Source organism: Papio anubis, unplaced genomic scaffold (genome assembly GCF_008728515.1).
Source record: "Papio anubis isolate 15944 unplaced genomic scaffold, Panubis1.0 scaffold50, whole genome shotgun sequence".
NCBI classification, from domain to species: domain Eukaryota; kingdom Metazoa; phylum Chordata; class Mammalia; order Primates; family Cercopithecidae; genus Papio; species Papio anubis.
Genome location: NW_022165199.1, coordinates 286387 through 308877, shown reverse-complemented (window position 1 = coordinate 308877; position 22491 = coordinate 286387). Strand labels below are relative to the sequence as shown.

At 38.7% G+C, this 22491-nt stretch overlaps 1 protein-coding gene across 4 annotated transcripts in view; it reads right to left on the bottom strand.

Annotated features, from left to right (window-relative positions):
• LOC116273273 (probable phospholipid-transporting ATPase IM) overlaps window positions 1-22491 on the bottom strand; it is a 152842-nt gene that overhangs the window by 80832 nt on the left and 49519 nt on the right. For 3 of the 4 annotated variants that reach the window (XM_031662243.1, XM_031662244.1, XM_031662245.1), the window contains 2 exons: window positions 4702-4815; window positions 1955-2053 (listed from right to left, as the gene is read on the bottom strand). In XM_031662243.1, coding sequence (XP_031518103.1) covers window positions 1955-2053; window positions 4702-4815 — 213 coding nt within the window. The remainder of the gene's footprint in view (window positions 1-1954; window positions 2054-4701; window positions 4816-22491) is intronic. The other variant, XM_031662246.1, reaches the window with a different exon arrangement.

The following is a 22491-nucleotide window of genomic DNA, read 5'->3' as shown; positions in this document are numbered from 1 at the left end:
AAGTGACTTGCATCAAATTGTTGATTTATCAAAAAATCATATGTAAGATAACTATGAGGAAACATCACATAAACCAACTTGATAAGTACAAATCTTCCCATATGTCTTTACCATACTCAACTACTCTTAGCAGGAGCGGGTTCCCACTTTCTCCATAATGTCTTCCCTAATTCTCTTTCACATATCCCACCTCTGTTATCAATCTAGCTACTGAAGGTCATCTTCCTTCCTCAAAGAACCAAAGCACTTTGGTTCTTTTAAATTATGAATTTCACACCATTTTTATCTCATATTATTGTTATTCATGTACATGACCCATCTCCCTCTATTGAATGTTAAGCTTTTTTTAACTTCAGTTTCTGTGTCTCTTTCATTTTTGCATTATCCACATAGCTTAGCACAGAGGGGTGTGGTGAGTAAGTGCCAGGGTTCTGAAGCCGGATTACTTGAGATAGACTATTACAGACTAAAACAACCATGAAAAAGTATGTCTGTTAAGCCAATAATAAAGATAAAATGGAATCACAAAAAAAAATACTCAATTAATCTAAAAGTAGGCAGAGAAAAATAGAACAAAGAGCCAATGGGGCATATAGAAAGCAACAGCAAGATGATAGATGGCCTAATCATAATGATAATTATATTAACATAAATAGGTTAAATATTCCAATTGAAAGGTAGAGATTTTCAGATTTTATTAAAAATTATTACCCTACTATATATGCTGTCTAAAAGAAAACCATTTTAAAGATACAGATAGGTTAAAAATAGGCAACAGGAAATATAGGTGTGAGCTCAGAGGAGTGACTTGGGCTAGGAATATAAACCTGTAACTCATTGGCTTAGACAGTTATTGAGGGGGCACATGTAATCACTCAGGATGAAAATATAATTTGTCTGGATTTAGAATGTTTGGTTTTCCCAAGACTGTGTTTTGTCTTTGACTGAGAATTACTTCCTTTGGGTTATGCAGACTTTAAAACTATCTATTGCCTTATACCTGACTTATTTACATTAGTTTCCTGACTTTTGAAGCTACACTTGACCCTCGAACAACATAAATTTGAACTGCACAGGTCCACTTATACACAGATTTTTTTTTCTCTAAAGGCTACATTGAGTGTGCCTGCTCTCCTGCTTCCCCTTCCTCTGCTTCTGCAACCCCTGAGACAGTAAAACCAATCACTCCTCTTCCTCTTCCTCCTCAGCCTACTAAACATGAAGATGACAAGAATGAAAACCTTTATGATGATCCACTTCCACTTAATGAATAGCATATATATTTTCTCTTCCTTATAATTTTCTTAATAACATTTTCTTTTCTCTAGTTTACTTTATTGTAAGAATACAGTGCATAATAAATATACAAAATATGTGTTAATCAACTGTTTATGTTATTGGTAAGGCTTCTGGCCAACAAATAGGCTATTAGTAAAGATTTTGAGGGAGTCAAAAGTTATACACGAATTTTTGACTGCACAGGGAATTGGTGTCCCTAACCCCCACATCATTCAAGGGTCAACTATATTTGACTTTGTAACTTCTAATGTAACGACAAGCATGTATGAGAATACCTAATATTTACCAACTCTCACAATTTAAACAAAGACGTGATAAAGAATAAGTAACACTTCACTGAGTGAATGCAGGTTGATTTCTAATTCTGCTCTTCCACAAATTGGTCATATTATTAGCAAATCATTAGCTCTTTCTAGGCTTTAGTTTTCTCATCTATAAAAGAAGAAAGTGAATCTAGTTATTGAAACCCTCTTGCTTTTAAACAGGCTCTGGTTCTATGGTACCTGTATTAATCATCAAACAAATAGCAAAATAGCTTTATACGATATTGACCAAAATAACTTCATTCAAAATTTCAAATGTATCTTCATTATCTATTTCTGAGAAGCCATAACTGAAATTGAGACCTCAAGAATGCTCAAGAGCAAATACTCACATAGTCATCTGTGGCATCTTTGACAGCTGTCATAGTTATCACCAAGACCAAAGGCACAATGGTGGTAAACCAGGTCAAGGAGGAGATTTCTGGAATTAGCTGAAACAAACATTCCAAATAGTTTAGGGCTTTTAAAGTTAGAAAATATATCTTCCAAATTGTGTCATTTAATTTTATAAGACTTAGCAGAAATTAATGGGGTTATATTGACTTATTTTTACAAATGAAGATTGACTTTCAATAATTTAAGTGTTTGTATTTGGTTATAAGACACATAAAGTAGAAGTATTATTGAACTTGTTTTCAAACTACCTAACCGAAAACTGAAATTTTTATAGCAAGGGAAGAAGCTTCTTAAAATCTTTCACAGATGATCACCTTCTCCAATATGTTAAATTTCACCCATCTTTTTCAGCTTTTCATCTCAACTTTTAATAATTTTACTAACTACTCTTTTTACCAATTCCCAGAGAGATTATTTGAACATCTGCCTTGCACCAGACACTGTGCCAGGTACTTTCCATTTATTATGTCATTTAATCCTCGGAAAAGTTCACTGAGTTAGATTCTTACTAGCATTGCTTTTGTATAATCCCAGAAGGTTTGTATTCCACATAAATAGCACCCCCAGTACACAACACAGAATACTACATTATGAATGGTGACCAGGAGTCAGGAAATGTTGCAGACCTGGGTATCATGTCCCCATTTTATAAATGAAGAATCTAAGAGATCATGCAACTGGGCCAAGATCACATACTGTTAAAATTTGAAACTAGGTCTCTTGGACTCCAAGGCCTATTCCCTTGTGCCTATACATCCAAAGCCACCCACATAAGAGAGACACAGTGACATAAATCTCTTAGACAAGTGGTTTCAAATGGGATTCATTTTGGAGCTGCTTCAGGGTCATCAGGCAGGAAAGGATGGGGTAGAGATGGTCAGTGGCTAAAGATCAGGCCCCATCAAAACAACTCTAAATCCATTTTTATACAGTAGCTTCTACATAAGACTTTAAAAAAAAAAACTCAAAAGCCTCTGATGTAGCAGTAAAAATATTGAGCTTGGTGTCAGAAAAGCTAAATTCTAGTCCTAGTTCATCATCAACTCACAGTGAAAGCCTTACCACCTAATCTCTCTGGGTCTAAGTTCTTCATCAATAAAGAAAGGAGAGGTTAGACTGAACCATCCCAAAGTTCCCTTCTATATATAAAATTCTATGAAGAAGAGCCTTTGGCCACAAATGAGAAAGCCATTAGAGAAATGAATTCAAAATTCTGGAATGGTGTGAAGTGTTACTTGAAGAAACCAAAAACGATTTCATGGGGAGAGGTGGGAGGAGAAATCTTGGACTCTAAGCTTTCTTCAATAAATAGTAAGGTGTTTATTCATTGTTGGCTTTTGTTTTCCGGATCAGCACCCAGTTCTTCTCAAATATACTCCTATTTCTTAGGGAAACATCATATCCCCTCACTTTCTGTCCACATAATTTTAGGAAACTGATTCTACCATGGATCCAGGGTTTGGCATATGATCTTGGTTAAGCCAATTACTGAATCAAACTCTTGAGCCACAGTAACAGGTTTAGGAATGAAGATATAGCTCCAGTCAGAACTAATCTCAAGACTTTTGCTGGAGCAACAGAAAAAGTAATTCCCTCATTCGTTCTCTCTCTCTCTCTCTCCGCTTCCCCCTCCCCTCCCTGCTCTCTCTATCGCTCTGACTTGAGTTGGAACTAGGAAGCTGTCAGGGCCACCAAGTAGAAAGGGCCTACCTAAGAAAGGTCAATGTGTTAAAAAAAAAAAAAAAAAACAGAGAAGAGAAGCCACATCCTGATGAAACTGTGCCCATGAATCCAGTAATACTTGAAATGAGATACCCATGAATATATTCGTCTTTTGCTTAAACTAAGATTTCTGTCACTCAAAACATAAAGATTTTTAAATAGATATTCAATTAAAGAGAAAACAGTACTCAAATCTATTAATCTAATCCATCTTCTTACTTCTTAGCCATTCTCGACCTACCAGTTTGATCTGGTTAAAGTACGCTAACATAAATACTAGGTAAATAACTGGCTAACATGAACTATTTATGTGTGTGTACAGTATGTATGTGTATAGTATATATGTAGTTTCTTTGATTTATATTTTTTCCTTCCCAAAATATCCATAAAAGTTGAAATTTCATTTAAGGGCAAATTTTAGTCAGACAGGAGAAAAAGCAAAGGTTATTAACTACCAATTAACCATTCAAAACTGTAAAAGTAGTCAACCTACAGCGAAATAACATATAGCATCATCACTTACTTTACATATATTAAAAATATGTCACTGTTCTTAAATGAAAATTAAATGTGCAAAATTAAGCTCCACAACTTACTCAGTCTTAGTCAGCTAAGACTCTTTGCCTCAATTCTGGCAATCCCCACCCTGTAGATGTGAGAGGGAGATAAAGAAAGGAGGGAGGCTATGAACAGTAATTATTAGGCTCTGGTTTGGTTCAAATAAAGTGCAAGGCTGTGTTTTAAAGTGACCTCAGTGTTTAAAATGATGAATGTACTACTTTTTAACCATTCCTACCCCTCCCACGTTTGTGAAGAGAAACAGCAACAACAAGATTAAAAATCTGATAAAGGATGATTTTATCTAATCACGAACATTTAGCTAAGTAAATTGACCTACTTTTTAAAAGTATATGAATACTTCAAACAAACAGATAATAAAGAAATACAACCTAAATATTACCTGTAAAATCAGAAGGCAAAGAAAATAGGCATTTGCCACTCTTTGGAACTGTTCAAATAAATTAATTGGCAAGAAGGTGAGAATATTATATTTCGATGTGTGGATACGATTATCCTGAAAAAGAAATACCATCATGTTAGTTTGGGGCAAGGCATTGCTCATTATCAGAAACAGCTCTAAAACCTACAAGCCTGAGCCAGAGTAAGAAAGATAAGCCAGTTATCTAGGAAATTTCAACTCTGTATGACTCAAAGCCTTCATTTTCCCCAAGATGATATGCTCCTGATACTAGGTGAAATTACTGGTCCATGCCATAAACTCACCTGTGACAAAATATGTATCAAATGCAAAAGTCTACCCCTGAGATTTTTGAGTCAGGCACTCAACTATTTGGCAGTCATTGCTTGAGTACCTACTGTATGCAGGTACTGAGTTCCTTCCTGTTGGGGCTTGCAAGGCAGGAGGGAACTTCAGAAATCATCTGGTCCACCTTCCCAAAGCATGACCCCTTTAGATACCTCTGACAAGGGGCTCCTAGGTCTTTCTTAGAAGGTCTCCTGTGATGGGAAACTGACTGCCTCACAAGGCAGCCTGTCCCCATTTCAGAATGGGAATTGCTAGAATGGTCCTTATTATGAGAAATTCAAATCTGCCTCCCTGTAACTTCTTTTTTTAATTTTAACAACTATTTTTTTTCCAATTTTATTTTAGGTTCAGGGGCATGTGTGCAGGATTGTCACATGAGAGAACTATGTGTCACTGAGGTTTGGTGTATGAATGATCCTGTCACCAGGTAAAGAGCATGTTAGAGTGGGTAGAGGGCTAGACATGAACAGGAGGGGAGCTCCTGGGAAAGGAAATCTCTGGGAAGGCTCACACCTGAGGGACCACCCAAAATTTGCAAATTAATGCCATCTCTAATGCTTGTGGGGGTTGGGAGCACTTAATCGTATGTGGGTAGGAGAGAGAGGAGGTAGCCATACAGAAAGAAACACCACAGAATGCCTCTTAAGACACTCCAATAATCATTCATTCTGCAGTTAAAATGTCAGAATGTCGTTAGCTACATGCTAATAAGAAGGGCAAAGGGGGCCAGGCACAATGGCTCACACCTGTAATCCCAGCATTTTGGGAGGCAGAGGTGGGTGGATCACCTGAGGTCAGGAGTTCGAGACCAGAATGGCCAACATGATAAAAATACAAAAATTAGCCAGGCATGGTGGTGTACGCCTGTAGTCCCAGCTACTCAGGAGGCTGAGGCAGGAGAATCACTTGAACCCAGGAGGCAGAGGTCACAGTGAGCCGGGATTGCACCACTGCACTCCAGCCTGGGTGATGGAGCAAGACTCCTCCAAAAAAAAAAAAAAAAAAGGAAAAAGACGGGCAAAGGGACATTACCAAGAGAAACCTGGCACCACAAGTACAAATTAGGACAGATAAGGAAATTCCAAAGAGATATGCGGGCCCAACAGGTATAGATTTGACCACTATACAACCTTTCTAGGATGATAGCAATGAGCAGGGCCACCATCAGACAGGATTTGTATTGATCACCAGCCCATACATGCACATTAACCAACAGTAAGGGAGGGTCCCACAAGCCTAGGTGAGGAGTTAAGGCAGGAGCGGGAAAAATGAGGCAAAGGAGAAAGGTGGAGACTTGAGACAGGGGCAGTAATTTGCAGAAAAAGTCCAACATGATAAAGCTTCCTGCGCAGAACCTTTGGAACTGTTTTCGCACAGGATCATCCCACTCCTCCTTTGAGGTGTACCCATTTTTTCCTACAATAAGCTCTTTACACTATATTTCTTTTCAATAACATTTTTCACTGTCTTCCTACTGTCTCTTGGTTGAAATCTTTCTTCCAAAGTTAGACAAGAGCTGGGACATCCACTCTCCCTGGTAACAAGCATCAGTATCCAGTAGGTAGTTTTTCAACCATTACTCCCACCCTTCCACTCTCCTCACTCTAGTAATCCCCAGTGTCTATTGCTACCGTATACGTCCATGAGTACCCATTGTTTAACCCCACTCATAAGTGAGAACTTGCAGTCTTTGGTTTTGTGATCCTGTGTTAATTCACTTCAGATAATGGCCTCCAGCCACACCCACGCTGCTGCAAAAGACATGTTTCATTCTTTTTTTATGCCTGTGTAGTATTGCATGGTGTATAGGTACCACGTTTTCTTTATCCAGTCCACCATTGATGGGCATCTAGGTTGACTCCATGTCTTTGCTATTGTAAATAGTGCTGTAATGAACATACAAGTGCATGTGTCTTTCTGGTAGAACGATTTATTTTCCATTGGGTGTATACCCAGTAATTGGATTGCTGGGTCAAATACTAGTTCTGTTTTAGGTTCTTTGAGGAATCGCCACACTATTTTCCATAATGGCTGAACTTATTTACACTCCTATCAACAGTGTATAAGCATTCCTTTTTCTCTGCAACCTCACCAACATCTGTTATTTTATTTTATTTTATTTACTTTTTAATAATGGCCATTCTGACTGGTGTGAGATAGTATCTCATTGTGGTTTTGATTTGCATTTCTTTAATGATTAGTGATATTTAGCATTTTTTCATATATTTGTTGGCCACATGTATGTCTTCTTTTGAGACGTGTCTTATTGCCACATAGCAAATTCCATTCCTGGGGTCACCTAGACCAAGTCTAAGGCCTTTCTATGTTGATAACCTTCAAATACTTGAAAACCACTCATAGGACTCCCATAAATACTTATGCTGACTTGGACATTCCCAAACCTTTCAACTATTCTCCATGATTTATTTTACAGGCATTTCTTCCCAGTCAGGCTCTTCTGGATCCATCCCAGCTTCTCTGCATCTCTCTTACAACATGATGCCCAGAACCAAACACAACTGCAGAGCAGCCTCAACAAGTCTATATATAGTAAGGACTTTGATGTTCTGTGTTCTGAACTATTATATTGACATGTCCAAAGATTTCATTGGCATTCTGGCAATTGTGTCTCACTATGTCTTCATATTAAGTTTTAATCAACAAAAATTCCTAGATCTTTGCTACATAAATCACTATTAAATCATGTTTCCCTTCCTATACATTTATAGTTGGTTTTTAAAATATTTCTGTATAACATCTTTCATATTTCCTATTACACCAGCCTAATGAAAAAAAAATTAATCTTGAGTGTACTATCTAAAGCATTAGATATTCCTCCCAGCTTTGTGTCATCAGAAAATTTCAAACACATGCCTTTTATATATTCTTCTAAAGCTGTAGGCAAATACACATTTTTTAAAAAGGCTAAATGTACCAAAAATTTTTTTTAATTAAACCAATAAAGCTATGGCAAACTACCAGAGATCTCTCTACAAATTAATGTTAATACTTTTTTCAGGTATTATATAAAACATATTAAATATGTTTCATTTAACCATTTGTAAAGTCATATAACTATATTCTTTGAGGCTTAATTCTATCCTATCCACAAAAATAACATGAGAAATTTGGGGTGAAAAATATTACTGAAATTCAGAATCAACATGCCCAGAATAATATTTTTTGAATTAGGTTAGTTTGGGGTAACTTGTTTTAGGTGAACCTACCCTGGTTCCTAGCCATCACTCCTATCTGTTTTTTTAAAATCCGGTCATCTGTTAAATGACCATTTTTAACATTTGATATGGTTTGGCTGTGTCCCTACCCAAATCTCATCTTGAATTATAGTTCCCATAATCCACACATGTCATAGGAGGGACCCGATGGGAGGTAACTGAATCATTAGGGTGGTTACCCCGATGCTGTTATTCTCACAATAGTGAGTGAGTTCTCACGAGATCTGATGGTTTTATAAGGGGCTTTCCCCTCTTTCGCTCAGCACTTCTCCTTGCTGCCTCCATGTGAAGAAGGACGTGTTTGCTTCCCCTTCCAACATGACTCTAAGATTCCTTAGGCCTCCCCAGTCATGCTGAACTGTGAATCAATTGAACCTTTTTTCTTTATAAGTTACCCAGTCTCAGGTATGTCTTTATTAGCAGCATGAAAACAGACTAATACAACATTTGTCAGGAATCAAGGTGTCCAGTTTTGTGCTACAAGTTGTGGGAAAATAAGAAGAGATGTCAAGAGAAGAGTTTCCAGCTTAGTTGGTCTGATGCGCACTGATGTACTGAAAACTGTTCTGAAAGCTAATAATGATGGTATTGTAGTACGTTAACTACTCAAGAAGTTAACACACTGCAAAATAGGGTGTGGGTACTGTCAATCATATGTTTCTCTAAAGAAAGGACTTGGAGAAAAGAATGGGGAAGATTAAAGCTAAGGAGAAAATACAGTTAAATAAGGAGGTCATATTCCTAATTCTGTTTTATATTTTCCTTCTAACTTAAAACTAAAATAGAGGTTAGCCTAGCATCTTGCCAAAAGGACATATACAATGTCTATAACCATCAAAACCACGGTAGGAATTATAAAGAAACTCTCCTACAAAACTGAGTTCCATATAGGTAAAGAGTTAATTCTGTGGGATAAAGTAATAATGCCAAACAGAAATTATGACAATATTCTCCTATTTGCTTAGCTTGACATATAGCAATGATTGTTTTTGTTCTGTTGTAACTTAGTCACAGATGATGCAAACCCTCACAGCTTTGAATGGGAACAAGGAACAAGGGCTCCCCCTCCTGGAAAATCTCTGGGCCAGTCTACTTTTCTTTGTTTTTCAACCAAAAGCAAAACACGCTTCCATTTCCACTGCCCTGTCCAAGCATATGAGTACTGTATTGGTAAGACCTTAAATCAGGCACATTAATATTTAGTCATTTCATAGGCTATGGGCCTACAGTCCAATCTGAGTCCAATTCATTTCATAATAAGGCACAGAAAGATCTTCACCACTATCCTTTCGGAAGTACTTTCCCACCATGAATGACTAGAAACTTCCCAATCCAGAAGAAAAGGAGGAGACTCCACGAAGCCTCTTTGGTGCCGGTAAAAGCCAAACTAGAGGCCATGGCATTAGCTTGTTAGTGAGGAGGAAGGTTCATAGATTCCACGATGAAGTAGGCTTGGGCTCACAGTCACAGGTGATGCCAGACCAGGGCATGATCCCACATAGTGGGAAAATGCCTCCCCATAAATGAACATGAGGAAGCACCTGTTCCCTGTGGAAAATGTGCTTCCACGAGGGAGAAGGGCAAAGATGAGCTGAGGCCCATTATTCCTTCAAGATTGGCCCATCCGGTCAATGATTTCATCACATATGTGGCAGAGTGGGTAATGGAGTTGGGAGAGAAGTGTCACACCAGTAGAGAACCCTCCACCTGGAAGGCAACGTCATTGCTTCTCTAAAATATTTTAATGCAAAGGCCCTTAGGTGAGCAAAAGGTGGTACACTTGGGGATCTAGAAGAGGGCCTACGAGGCTGGACTGCACAGGTCGGCACAAACAGGCTAGATGGAGTAGTTCCTCAGAATACATACTAAGGATTTTAGTCCTTATTATCAAGACCAAAAGAGTCTTTATTATAAAGACTAATAAAGACCAAAATCATAAGTGAAGGGGGAATTACTGAAACGTCTTAGGCAAAGAAGTAACTTGTTGAGATTTTTATTTTAAAATATCACCCTAGCTAAGTGGAGAACAAATCAGTGGTGACACAAGAGCAGATATGAAAAGAGCAATGAGGAGGTCTTTGAATTAGTCCAGGTGAGAGATGATGCACAGCTTGCATCAGGGTGGTGGCAGAAGGCATGATCATGAATAGTAATAATAATTGACATTTGTCAAGCTCTTACTATGTGTGCTGTTCTAAGAGTTTTACATTTTATAGCTCATCTTATCCTCACATCATCCTTATGAAGTAGGTACTATTATTTCCATTCTGTAGAAGGGAAATCCAAGGTTCAGAGAGATTAAGTAACTTACACAAGGTGATACAGCTTGTAAGTGGTGGTAGAGCCAGGATTTGTATCTAGTAATAGACATTCTGCTCCAAGCCTACGCTCTTCACCGCTGTGCTGCTCCAGTTCATTGCAAAGCAGTTACCTCTTCTGCTTTCAGAGTAATCTGCCCTTGCTCTCTCTTGCAGTCTGCATTTCAAGCCTGCTGCCACTTTCTTACCAAAGAAAATTCAGTATATTTATCTTTTCTTCTCTAGTCAAGCCCTTCAGGCACAGCCCTTGTTCTATTGCCTGATGCATGCTTACAGCTTCCTTGGATTCTCTTTCAGTTCCCCTAAAGAGTGATTCTCTTGGCCCCTAACAAAGCTCAATGCAGACAAATAGTATGCATAACTACTCCCTTACTTTAGCTTTCAACCCAAGCACAATGGCCAAAGTCCTTTGTATTTCCAACATTTACTACTTGGTGGGGGGCGGGGGCGGGAGCGAAGGTGGGGAATAAAGTAAAGAAAATGAAGTAAAAATGACAAATTTTTCAGAGATGGGCTACCAAATAAAATATTAATAAAATGGGAAGTATTATTTTTTCTAGAGATCCTCATTATACATACAAAGTAAGTGTATTGCTTAAGTAAACAAAGCAAATAGAAAATAACAAACTCTGTTATATTAACAAACATTTGAAGCATTTGGGAGATTGCCTCAATTTTCCACTGGCAAAATGGAACTAACAACATTTCTCATATATTTATAGAACTATCATGGAAATGAGAGCATAGACGTAAAAGCATTTCTGCTAAATTGAAAGAATTATGCAAATATAGCATTTTTGTGAGCGACCCCCAAATAATTCAACTGTATCAATAAATGCAATGTACTAGTCAGGATAACCGGCTATGCTACAGTAATAACTCCAAAATCTTCACGGCTTAACCCAGTAAGAGTTTATTTATTGCTCATGCTACTTGCCCAACATGAGTCTGCTCATCAGATACTCATAATGGACCACCCACCATCTTCAATGCTTCAAGGTATATTACCAGAGGAAAAAGAAGCTCTGAAGAGTCCCACTCTCATATGTAATGCTTCAACCCAAATGCTCACAATTTATTGGTCAAAAGAGTCACCATGTGTCCAAAAGACAGAAAGCTAGACACATTAATGGATGTCACTAATGGCTATTATAACCAGTAATGGACGCTAACCTAGTATCTTGAGAGTAAGAGACACATCTACTACCAAATATACCAAAAACCAATCTCAGCACTTTAAATTCAGTCCTGTTAATGACATATGTAACATTCATTTGACTATTTCCTCTCCCCATCAGCTAAACAATGTGCCAAGTTCCTTAGTCCCTTGAACTGTATAGATTCATCTCTCATCCATAATTCCAGGGTCAAATTAGCTTAAGGCAAGTACACGGCCCACCCTCCTAATTACAATTTGGAATTCAGACACTGGCACATAAACTACGTCAATTCTGAAATTTGCTGATAATGTAAGCTTTCTCTTTCCTATTGCATTCCAATCTGGAAACAAGTAGCCCTACAGATTACTAACAGCAACTTGGGGCTATGAGTGGGGAGGCTGCCAAGAACAAACTGCACTAAAAATTCAGGGCCAAGAAATGCAGAGAAAGAAACTAGACCAAGCCTCTCCCGAGACTAGCCCTATCTCTGGACTTTTCAGTTATATGATCTGTTCATTCAACTCAAACTAAGTCAATTTGAGTTGGTTTTTCTTTGACTCTCCACCAACCAAACACTAGGTAAGAGCATTCATAATATATGCAAGATCATATAAATAGTAAGCTATTTAAATAATAGCTTACTTGTATCTCTATGTTTGTCTTAAAGAATGCATCCCAGAAGGCTTAAACCCAAATGAGCTCAGTAGTTGTCCAGGGACACTGCCTACGTCTATGAGTCCCACAAGCCCCAGGAGCTTTTGCAATGAGTACCACAGTTTCCTCACTATCAAATCATCATCCCACATCTGATGAGACATTTGTACATCATGACAACTATAAAAAGTAACTTTCCAGAGCTTGAAGGGGAAAACATCTAGCTTTTCTTGCCACAAAAGGAGGCAGATACAGTATTTTTATGGTACGATCCAGATTCCAGAGACAGAAATAATCCTGACTAATAAGGGAGAGATTATCTCTAAGCCATAAAATAAAAAACAGAAAGGCATTGTGTCCACAAACTACTGGCATAAAAGAGGAAGTAGCCAAAAGGCATTTGTACCACTCAGAAAATATGTGAATCACCCATGTTTATGCAAAGATCTCAGAAGAATGCCTGTATGGGACCTGGAGATTAGACATCTGGTACCTCACTGATACCAGGAAGAACTCCTGGAGGCTCCTCAGTATCAGCTGACTGTTGCCTGGTGCAGAGTCCACAGCTTTCCAGGATAGGGGCAATGGAAAGACAACAGTGCTCTTCTATGAACTCTGCTGAGGAAGCCTCAACCACAGAAGAGGCTTTGCAGAGAGTGTCAATCAATAATGACTACACTCATCATCACCACCACCACCACCATCATCTTAACGTTCTCCTGAGTCTGGGCTCCCAGACTTGAGCAGAAAACGTGTATGAGGAAGGAAAGAGCAGAGGGCACATATCCCCCAACACTCATTCATTCATTCAACTAATTTTTGTTAAAAGTCCTTCCGTACGTCAGGCAATAATGTTATTGAGCCAGGGCTATAGACATGACTAAGCAAAGACCCTCCCCTCATTGAGTAAGTTTGTATGTTAGTTGTGGAGAGAGAGGCAGGAACAAGCAGACAATAAACTTGTAAACTGATGACACAATTTAAGGAGGTGATCATCAAATGCTATGACAAAAATAATGAACAATAGAGCAGGAGCACCTTGCCTGCCAAGACTCCCTCAGGAAGCCTTCTTGCTTGATTTTCCAGGTTAATGCAGTATCAAGATTACCCTACTTGGTGAGACCAGTGGGAATACGTGTCCCGTAGAGGGTGCTCGCTTCCTGGGTGCCCAAAAGAATCCTTTGGGCTATCAAAAATAAAAAAGAACTTCATGTATATTTTAACTAAAAATGTTAATGTTACTAATGTTTAATTACTATAGATAATATATGTGTATGTGTATGTGTATATATATACCTATAGCAAAGACAATACACATTATCTATAGTAAAAATAATATATAGTACACACATGCATATATGTGTATACACGTATATAAATATTAATAGTACAATGTATGCATTGTCTATATGTATACACACATATAGATTAATTTCTTTTTTTAAAATTTTTTATCGAAACAGGGTCTCACTATGTTGCCCAGGCTGATCTCGAACTCCTGGCCTCAAGAGATCCTCCCGCCTCGGCCTCTCAAAGCACTGGGATTACAGGTATGAGCCACCACATTCAGTCAGATTTAATTTACTTTTACAAGTGAGGAACATGCTCAAAACCTTTGAAAACTGTGGACTAAACACTGTTATGGACAAAGGAGCTCATCTGTGCCTCCACCTTTTAGAACATGTTTCACCAAGACTTGGGCACAGAATGGGAACATATGACTTTCTATGTCATGGCTTCTCTGGGTCATACAGTGACACCAGATAATGGTGTTGCCTCCTTCCATCTCCAGGTTCTATGCTGAACACTGTAAGTACATCATCTCAGGCAGTCCTCAAAAAAATCCAATGAGCTGTGACTATTTCAGCATCATTTTACAGATGAGGAAACTGAGGTTTAGAACAGTTTTGACGGTTGCCTATAAAAGCAAGTCTTATACAATCCTGTGTTGTCCCAAATGGTGTTCCATGAGAAACAAGTCAGAAACTAGGAAGTCTCTAGACTGCCTTTTGGTTAATGGACTTACTAGCCCTCATCTGACATCCTTCACTCTGGTGAAGAACAGAACCTCTCTAAACTAAATCACAGGGAAGGGCTCACATTAATTCAATCAGCCGGAGCAGTCACTTCCAGTCCTTTCAATCTAGGGAGAATATTGCTGGGCTTGTCTAGGGAGCTCATTTTCCATCTAGACCTTAGGAACAGAGATAGTGGCCAGGAAAGCTTTCAGGCCTCCGTCTCCCCACAACGCAAATCTGTCTGACAGTGTCACAAACTTTATTCTCTTTTCTACCCCCTAGCCTTAATTTAGTGTTCCAGTGTCTGAAAGACAGTTCTACAGCTAGTAAATGGCCTATGAATAGTAATTTATCTACAAAGAACTAATTTTGGATAATTATCAGGGGAACAAATTAAATTTCCCTCTGAGATTAATTTAATCACACTATTTTTTTTTCTCCAGGGTGTTTAGAGGCATATAACATTTTAAATAGTTGCAATAAAATGTTTACTTTCTTTTTGTGAGATCTAAAAAAGGACTGAAAATACAGACAGAAAGAGAGAGAGAAAAAGACCTAGTATATGCCTTCTCCAGAGAGAAAAGAAGAAGACATACAAAAGAGAAAAATAAAAGAAAGCAAAAATTGTGTTTCAGTGGGACTTCCCTGGGGCATCGCTAATGATCTGTTTGCCTCCTATCTCTGCTGGGCCAGAGCTCATCTACGCCTCCTCCTTTTCAATCAGCTGGGGATCTAGGGAGTCAGGCCTCAGCTTTGGTCCACAAATTCATCTCAGCCTGAGCTTTAGGGATCTTATATGTTCAGAGTGGGCATTTCTTTGAGTTGAGGTGGGAGCTGGCTTGTTCAAGCCCATTTCCTGAACTACAGGGGATTCTTTGGACAACTTAGTACAGGTGGATTTCTTTGTTTATTAGGTCTGAAAATTAGACCATATTCATGCTGCTGTGTAGTCTGGGAACTAAGCCAAATTTCAAGACCTCAGTGTTTACAACAATAAGAAAGACACAACAGAAAAGTCCAGTTAATGAGGAAAAGCACCCATAAAGAATTGCCCAAAGAACCAAAGAGTTGTAATAGCACACTATACACAGTCTAATCCTCCCTAGCACTCTACTTCTTATACTAGAGTTCTACATAAATAACACCACCTCAGGGGTAGCTATGCAATTTTCTCCTGAACCCCTAAGGATCAGATGGAAAAAGTACATGCAATTGTGAGCACTCTCTGTCAAGCCCAGGGGGTACTGGAGCAACTGGGACCCTGATCCACTCATGAAGGTGTTCTCCCGCAACAGTCCTAGCCTTTCCTGGTCTCCAGCCCCTTCGCAGCCAGGACTGGGGAGTAAATCTACATTCAGACAAACCCACAACACCTGGCTTTGTGTTTTTTGTTTGCTGAGTGGCTTTTGTTTGGGAGTAGAGGTGTTGAGAGGGAGAGAAGACTGGGAAATACAGAAGGAAAATTCTCTACATGGGGCAGGTAGGGGAGGGCAGGGAAAAGAAGAGTTTTAAAGCATCTTCTATCATTAAAACCTATCAATAATAATCTATGAATAAAGTGCCACTCTTTAATTTTTGTGATTATATCATGCACAACGGGTTTGATGAATTTTCACCAAATTTGAGGTTATGCTTGAGCTAGTCTGAGTTAAATAAAGACTACCATAAATTTGCTTTGTGGGACTGACAATGACGTTCCCTGATTACATATACAAAAATAGGCATTTGTCTTCTGTAGGAACCAACATGGAGATTCAATAAGAAGCCCAGGTGGATGCTGAGCGGAGCAAGAGCTGCACGGTGAGAAGATGCACAGTGAGTCTCCAATCAAAACTCACTAGGCCAGATCCTCTAAGTCACTGAACTGATTTGCAACTGAGCCACTTCTACGGGAACAACTCTAAGTACCAGGCTCCAGGTCAAATAACAGTGTGACTTAGTTGTTTAATAGTTAATGATCCACCAGAGCATCACTAGGAAGGCCAGCTAGGAATAATTGTAAATGTACAAAACTGTGAAACAAAGCAAACCAGGTCCTTTCCCCTGTTCCATGAATGAATGGCTCTAGCTGCAGCTCCTGGACCTCCTCCACCATCTCATTTCACTGCCTTCATAATCCTCTTCCCTAGTGCATTCCTCATCCATGTTCCTCTTCCTGATTCACTCCATCTGGCATAAGGGTTAGAAAACAAAGTTCATCCAGACACTTATGCAAGTGTGTCAGTTTTTGAGGAGGAAGAAGCCAGAGAAGTCAGAGGGTATGGAGGAACAAAATCAGAAGGCTTGTCACAGGAATAGATAGATGACTGTGCCCTGTATCCCTCCCTCTGAGGGTCACCAGGGGTGCTATCAATGAGATAAGGGACTTGAAGGGCTGGAGGAGGCAAAACCTAGGGGTCTGTGGCCTGAGCCCTTTTTTAGAAACTGATTTTCCCCAAATAGTTAATATTTCTTGTTATAACTCCACAAGATATCAAGCCTGCTTTAGGTATTCTCTTCCCACAATTGTCATTTCCAGTACTGTAAAATGAGTTGCCCTCAGTAAGGAAACTGAAACCCAGAAAGGCCAAAAGGCACTTGCCTTGGCTGAGCCAGAGCCATGGCCCACAGCATGCCCTGGGTTTCTAGGAAATTTTCTGATTCCAGAACTATAGAAAAGCTGCCACTAGGAAGGAAGAAGGGAAGGAAGGAGGCAAGGAAGGAGGGAAGGCAGACATACTGTACTGAAAGGAACTACTTATATGACAAGACACATCACCTCAAGCCTTAAACTTAACACACACAGGTTAAGAACAAAGACCTTCCTCACAAACCCGGTTTCAGAAAAGCTTCAAGAACTTCTTAAAGACATTTTTCCCAAAAAATCTACTCATATTCACCACAATGAAACAACAATCCAGTTAAATAATACTTGAGTGAGCACAATTTTCCCAAGAGATATTTAGGAAAAAGTGAGGGCTCAGAGTCCTGAATCTGAAAAGTGATTCCATGTTTTATCAACTAAGTGACCTTTCTCTTAATTCCTCCAATCCTTCATTTCCCCCGTGTAAATTTGCACGGGAATACCTACCATGCAGAGTTGTTGTGAAGATGAAATGAGATAATACATGTAAAGTGCCTAGCACTGTGCTTGATAATTACATACTTTCCCCGTCCTGCCCCCACCACCACCTCTTTGCTTTTGCCAAAATCTTCCAGGCACTACTAACTAAAATAAGAAGAAAGAATCAGTTCAGAACTTCTGAAGCTCAAATATGTATATGAATCATTTGGGGTTTTGTTAAAATGCAGTGATACACCTGTAGTTCTCTGGTGGGGCCTGAGAGTCTGCATTTTTTTTTTTTTTTTTTTTTTTGAGATGGACTCTCGTTCTGTTGCCCAGGCTGGAGTGCAGTGGCTTGACCTCGGCTCACTGCAAGCTCTGCCTCCCATGTTCATGCCATTCTCCTGCCTCAGCCTCCCAAGTAGCTGGGACTACAGGCGCCCACCACCATGCCTGGCTAATTTTTTGTATTTTTAGTAGAGACGGGGTTTCACCATGTTAGCCAGGATGGTGTCGATCTCCTGACCTCGTGATCCTCCCGCCTCGGCCTCCCAAAGTGCTGGGATTACAGGCGTGAGCCACCGCGCCCGGCCAAGAGTCTGCATTTCTAACAAGCTCTAGGTGAGGCCAATGATGCTGGTCTGTCTGTGGACCACACTTCAAGAAGCAGAGTATTAAAGAGCTCTAAGAGTTTTGATACGCACAGATTGCTGTGATATAGGAAAGGTTGCATGCAGCTTTTTCAAAAGCTGATGTAAGTTAAATTAGTACAAAGCCGAGGGAGTCCCATTCCTGCACTAGAGACTATGAACCTTAGGAGGTACTGGATTCCCCCAGTAGGCCATGGAGTCGAATCAGTGTCACAGGTGAAACGCTGAAATGCCTTACTCCGGGACTTAGGCTAGAAGTACGATGTGCCCTTTTGACTCAGCTGAAGATATTTTTCTAGACTTCATTTTCAATCCTTTAAGAAAAGTATATTGGAAGGGGAAAAAAATAAGTGAAAAATCAGATATTTTTCCCTGCATTTTCAATTTAAGCTCTGGCAAATAAAAAGATCAGATCAAGCATCAAGTTGGAAAACAAAGGAACCATGGAGGAAATTCCACAGGTATGTGGAAGCAAGGAGGAGCATAGCAGGCTAAGGAGAAGGAATAGGGATCAAAGAAATTCTTATTTTTAAAAAATGTACATCCCAAAACGCATAGGCATCATTTTCACAGGCAATACCATGTAGGCCCTGAATGGTTTCAGGAATTTAGTAATAACTATTAGTTGACAAAACATAAATGCAAAACTATTCCAATGTCAAAATACCTTATTGATTTCAATAAGCCTATATAAAATTCACATTTGAATTAAAGAAACAACAAAAATTAACTGCTTTTCATATTTAAAGCATTCAATTCCAATATACCCTGGAAGTACTTTTCAGTGAGCTCATCATCTTCTTCAGTCAGTTTAGGTTTAGATCTACTTAAATGTGACTGGCACATGACTTTCTGAGTAGCCAAATGGTTCCCCAAATCCAGACAGGGATTCAAAGTACAGTGCAAATTGGGAAATTTTCAAGCCAAGTCAGGTCATTTTCACACTACATAAATGAAACATGGTATTTTGCCATTATTTCACTCTCTTTGAAAGACCTTTATTACCAGTGTGAACGACTTTAAGAAATGCATTTATCTCTTCCTAGAAAATTGTCTTCCTTACCCAGATACAGTGAAAATGTTTATTATAAGCTAACATTACTTAACTTTGTAATGTCTTATACTGTTATTTCATTTATGTGTGTGAAATGATCTCAAAATTCCAAGAGCTCCTGAAGGGCTGAGACCTTATACGTTTTTAAGTGTCTAGAGCATTTAACAAAGTGATAAGCAAGAATTACTCAATACATGCGATATAGTTTAGATGCGTGTCCCCACCCAAGTCTCATATTGAAATGTAATCTCCAGTGTTGGAGGTGGGGCCTAGTGGGAGGTAATTGGATCATGAGGGCGGTTTCTCAGGAATGGCTTAGCACCATCCCCCTTGGTACTGTCCTTACAATAGTGAGTTCTAGTGAGATCTTGTCATTTAAAAGTGTGTGTCACCTTCCCACTCACTCTCTAGCTCCCACTTTCACTATGTGATGTGCCTGTTCCCCCTTCACCTTCTACTATGATTGGAGGATTCCTGAAGCCTCCCCAGAAGCAGATGCTGCTGTGCTTCCTGTACAGCCTTATAGAACCAAGCCAATTAATCCTCTTATAAATTACCCAGTCTCAGGTACTTCTTTACGGCAATGCAAGAACAGTCTAAGACAACATGGCTGATAAACCCAACTGGAAAAAATACAAAATAATATATGAGAGGAAGACAATTCCACTTATGAGAAAATAACATGAGTTAATATAATTTTTCATAATTAATGACGCATCACAATAATTTTCAGTACATAACCTATAGAAGTTCTTTTGCCAAAGGAAGATAGGCACTCGCATAAATATAGATTTTTCACATTATTTAGCACAACATGCAGTTTATTAAATTTTTCATATCAGAGTGCAAGGGAGAAAAAAATCAAATATTCTGTTAGCTAATTTTCTCACCTAGAAAAGCATTTCTTTTTCTGCAAAGCATTGTAAAGAAGTTCAGCTCACTTGTGCTTCTAACCTCAAAAATGTCTTTCTTAGGACAATGGCGTTTTTGTGGTATTGGGTCTACAAGAATCTTTGAAATATCACACGTGGTACTAAGTGGTTTGCAAGAATCACAGGGATATGACTTGGGGAGGAATCTTCAAAGTTCAGTTATTCATTCTATCCTTCTGCTTCCACACATGTAGAAGTAATTTAAACCACTACTATAATAGATGTCTTTAAAAAAAAAAAAAAAAAAAGCCTTTCTGCTTATTAAGACAAAGAGCAATATTACTACATAATTAAACAAAAATTGGGCTGCCGGCAAGGACAGTTCATTATAGAAACTGGAAATAGTTAAGTAAACAAGATGTAATGATTAATGGCCCAACAGCAACCTATAGGGAGGTCTCTAGTGATAAGATGCATGGCTATGTTCTTAATTGTGTTGTGCTCAGTATTTTTATTACTAACTTAGATCAGTGATTAATCCAGGTTGCCCATTAGAATCACTAGGGGAGCTGTAAGAAAAAAAAAAAAATGCCTGGACTCCACCCCTAAAACTCTGATTTAATTGACCCATTTGTTTAACTATCAATGACAACGCAGAGATATGCTAAGTCCGCATAGATATGATAATAAAAGGAATAGTTTAATGACAGAGTGTCTATTATGTGCCAACAAGCCCTATGACAAGCAAGATATGGAGATAAATGTGACACAGTTCTTGTCATTAACAATAAAAATAAATTTGAGATTAATAGATTCAACAGTCACTGAAAAGACAGTGCAATCTTAGACTGTATTAATCATCTTTCTCTACTTCAAGATGGTCAACTAAATTCTAGACTATTGTGTTTGACTTTGGAGGAACCCACTTGAAGAAGTTACAGAAAAGCTGAGGCTCTTTGAATAGAAAAGGAATAGCAGGTGATTTTCCTGGAGATCTGTTTATTCAATGAATTTGTGTTTGATAATTTTAAACACAAATATCAGAAGTGTTATTGCATGAAACAGAAGACATGTTTGCTCTGCTTTGGTCTCTGAAGAAAAGCTAAAACAATGTAAAATAAAGCAAGAGAATATCAATTTGGTTCAACTGATGGAAAAAATTACCTAATGATTAAAACTACCCAAACACAGAAAAGGCTGTTTGGGGAGGTAATGAGGTCCCCTCTTCTAGAGGGATATAAGCACAGACAGGATATGGAGTTGGTTAGAATTCTGTAAAGAGAGTTGAATGGAAAAGCTTTAAAGGATAATTCCACACTGAAATTCCACAGTGTATTATAGTTAGGCTAATTTCCTTGCAGTACCTAAGAAATCAGGTTTTTCCTTTTGTATAAAAAAAAAATAAAAAAAAAAAAGCCCTTCTTCCCTAAACTTTTGGACAATTGGGACATAATGATGTCACCATCTATTACATACCTAGATGACACCTGAACAGCCACATCTGTAATGATGTGAATTGACAACCAAGGAGCACACATAAAACCCAATACAATCAGGACTGCTAGAGACACCAAGTCAAGGGTATCAGGAGCCAGAGCTTTAGATCACCCATCTCGGCATGTGACTCTGATTGCTGTCCTCTGCTTAATTCCTCTGAGAATAGTCTTTCATTATTCAAGCAAAAACATTCTTACAAAACTGTATATACTTCCTCACAACTACAGCCTTACCCCTGTGCACACATTCATGCAATAGGCATAGATTTATTGACACATATATAGCCCAAGTCTTGGATCATTTTTAAAGTATTAAAGTATTTTCAAGTTTAATGCCTAAGTAGCTTACTTTTGACATAAACCTGCAAATTGTATACTTGATGTATTAGTCTATTCTCATGCTACCGTAACAAAATACCTGAGACTGGTAATTTATAAAGACAAGAGGTTTAATTGGCTCATGGTTCTGCAGGCTGTACAGGAAGCATAGAGGCTTCTGCTTCCGGGGAAGCCTCAAGAAACTTGCAACTATGGCAGAAGGCAAAGGGGAAGCAGGCACATCTTACATGGTTGAAGCAGGAGCAAAAGAGAGAGGGAGGAGGTGTTACACACTTTTAAACAACCACATCTCAGGATAACTCACTCCCACTATCATGAGAACAACACCGAGGGGATGGTGCTAACCCACTCATGAGAACTTCATCCTCATAATCCAGTCACCTTTACTACGCCCCACCTCCAACACTAGTGATTACAATTCGACATGAGATTTGGTGGGAACACAGATCCAAATCATATCACTTGATAATTGCTATGAGAGAAGATTTTAAGTGCTCCCATCACAAAAAAAAAATAAGTTATGTGAGACATGGCATATGTTAATCAGCTCGATATAGCCATTTTGTAATTTATACATATTTCAA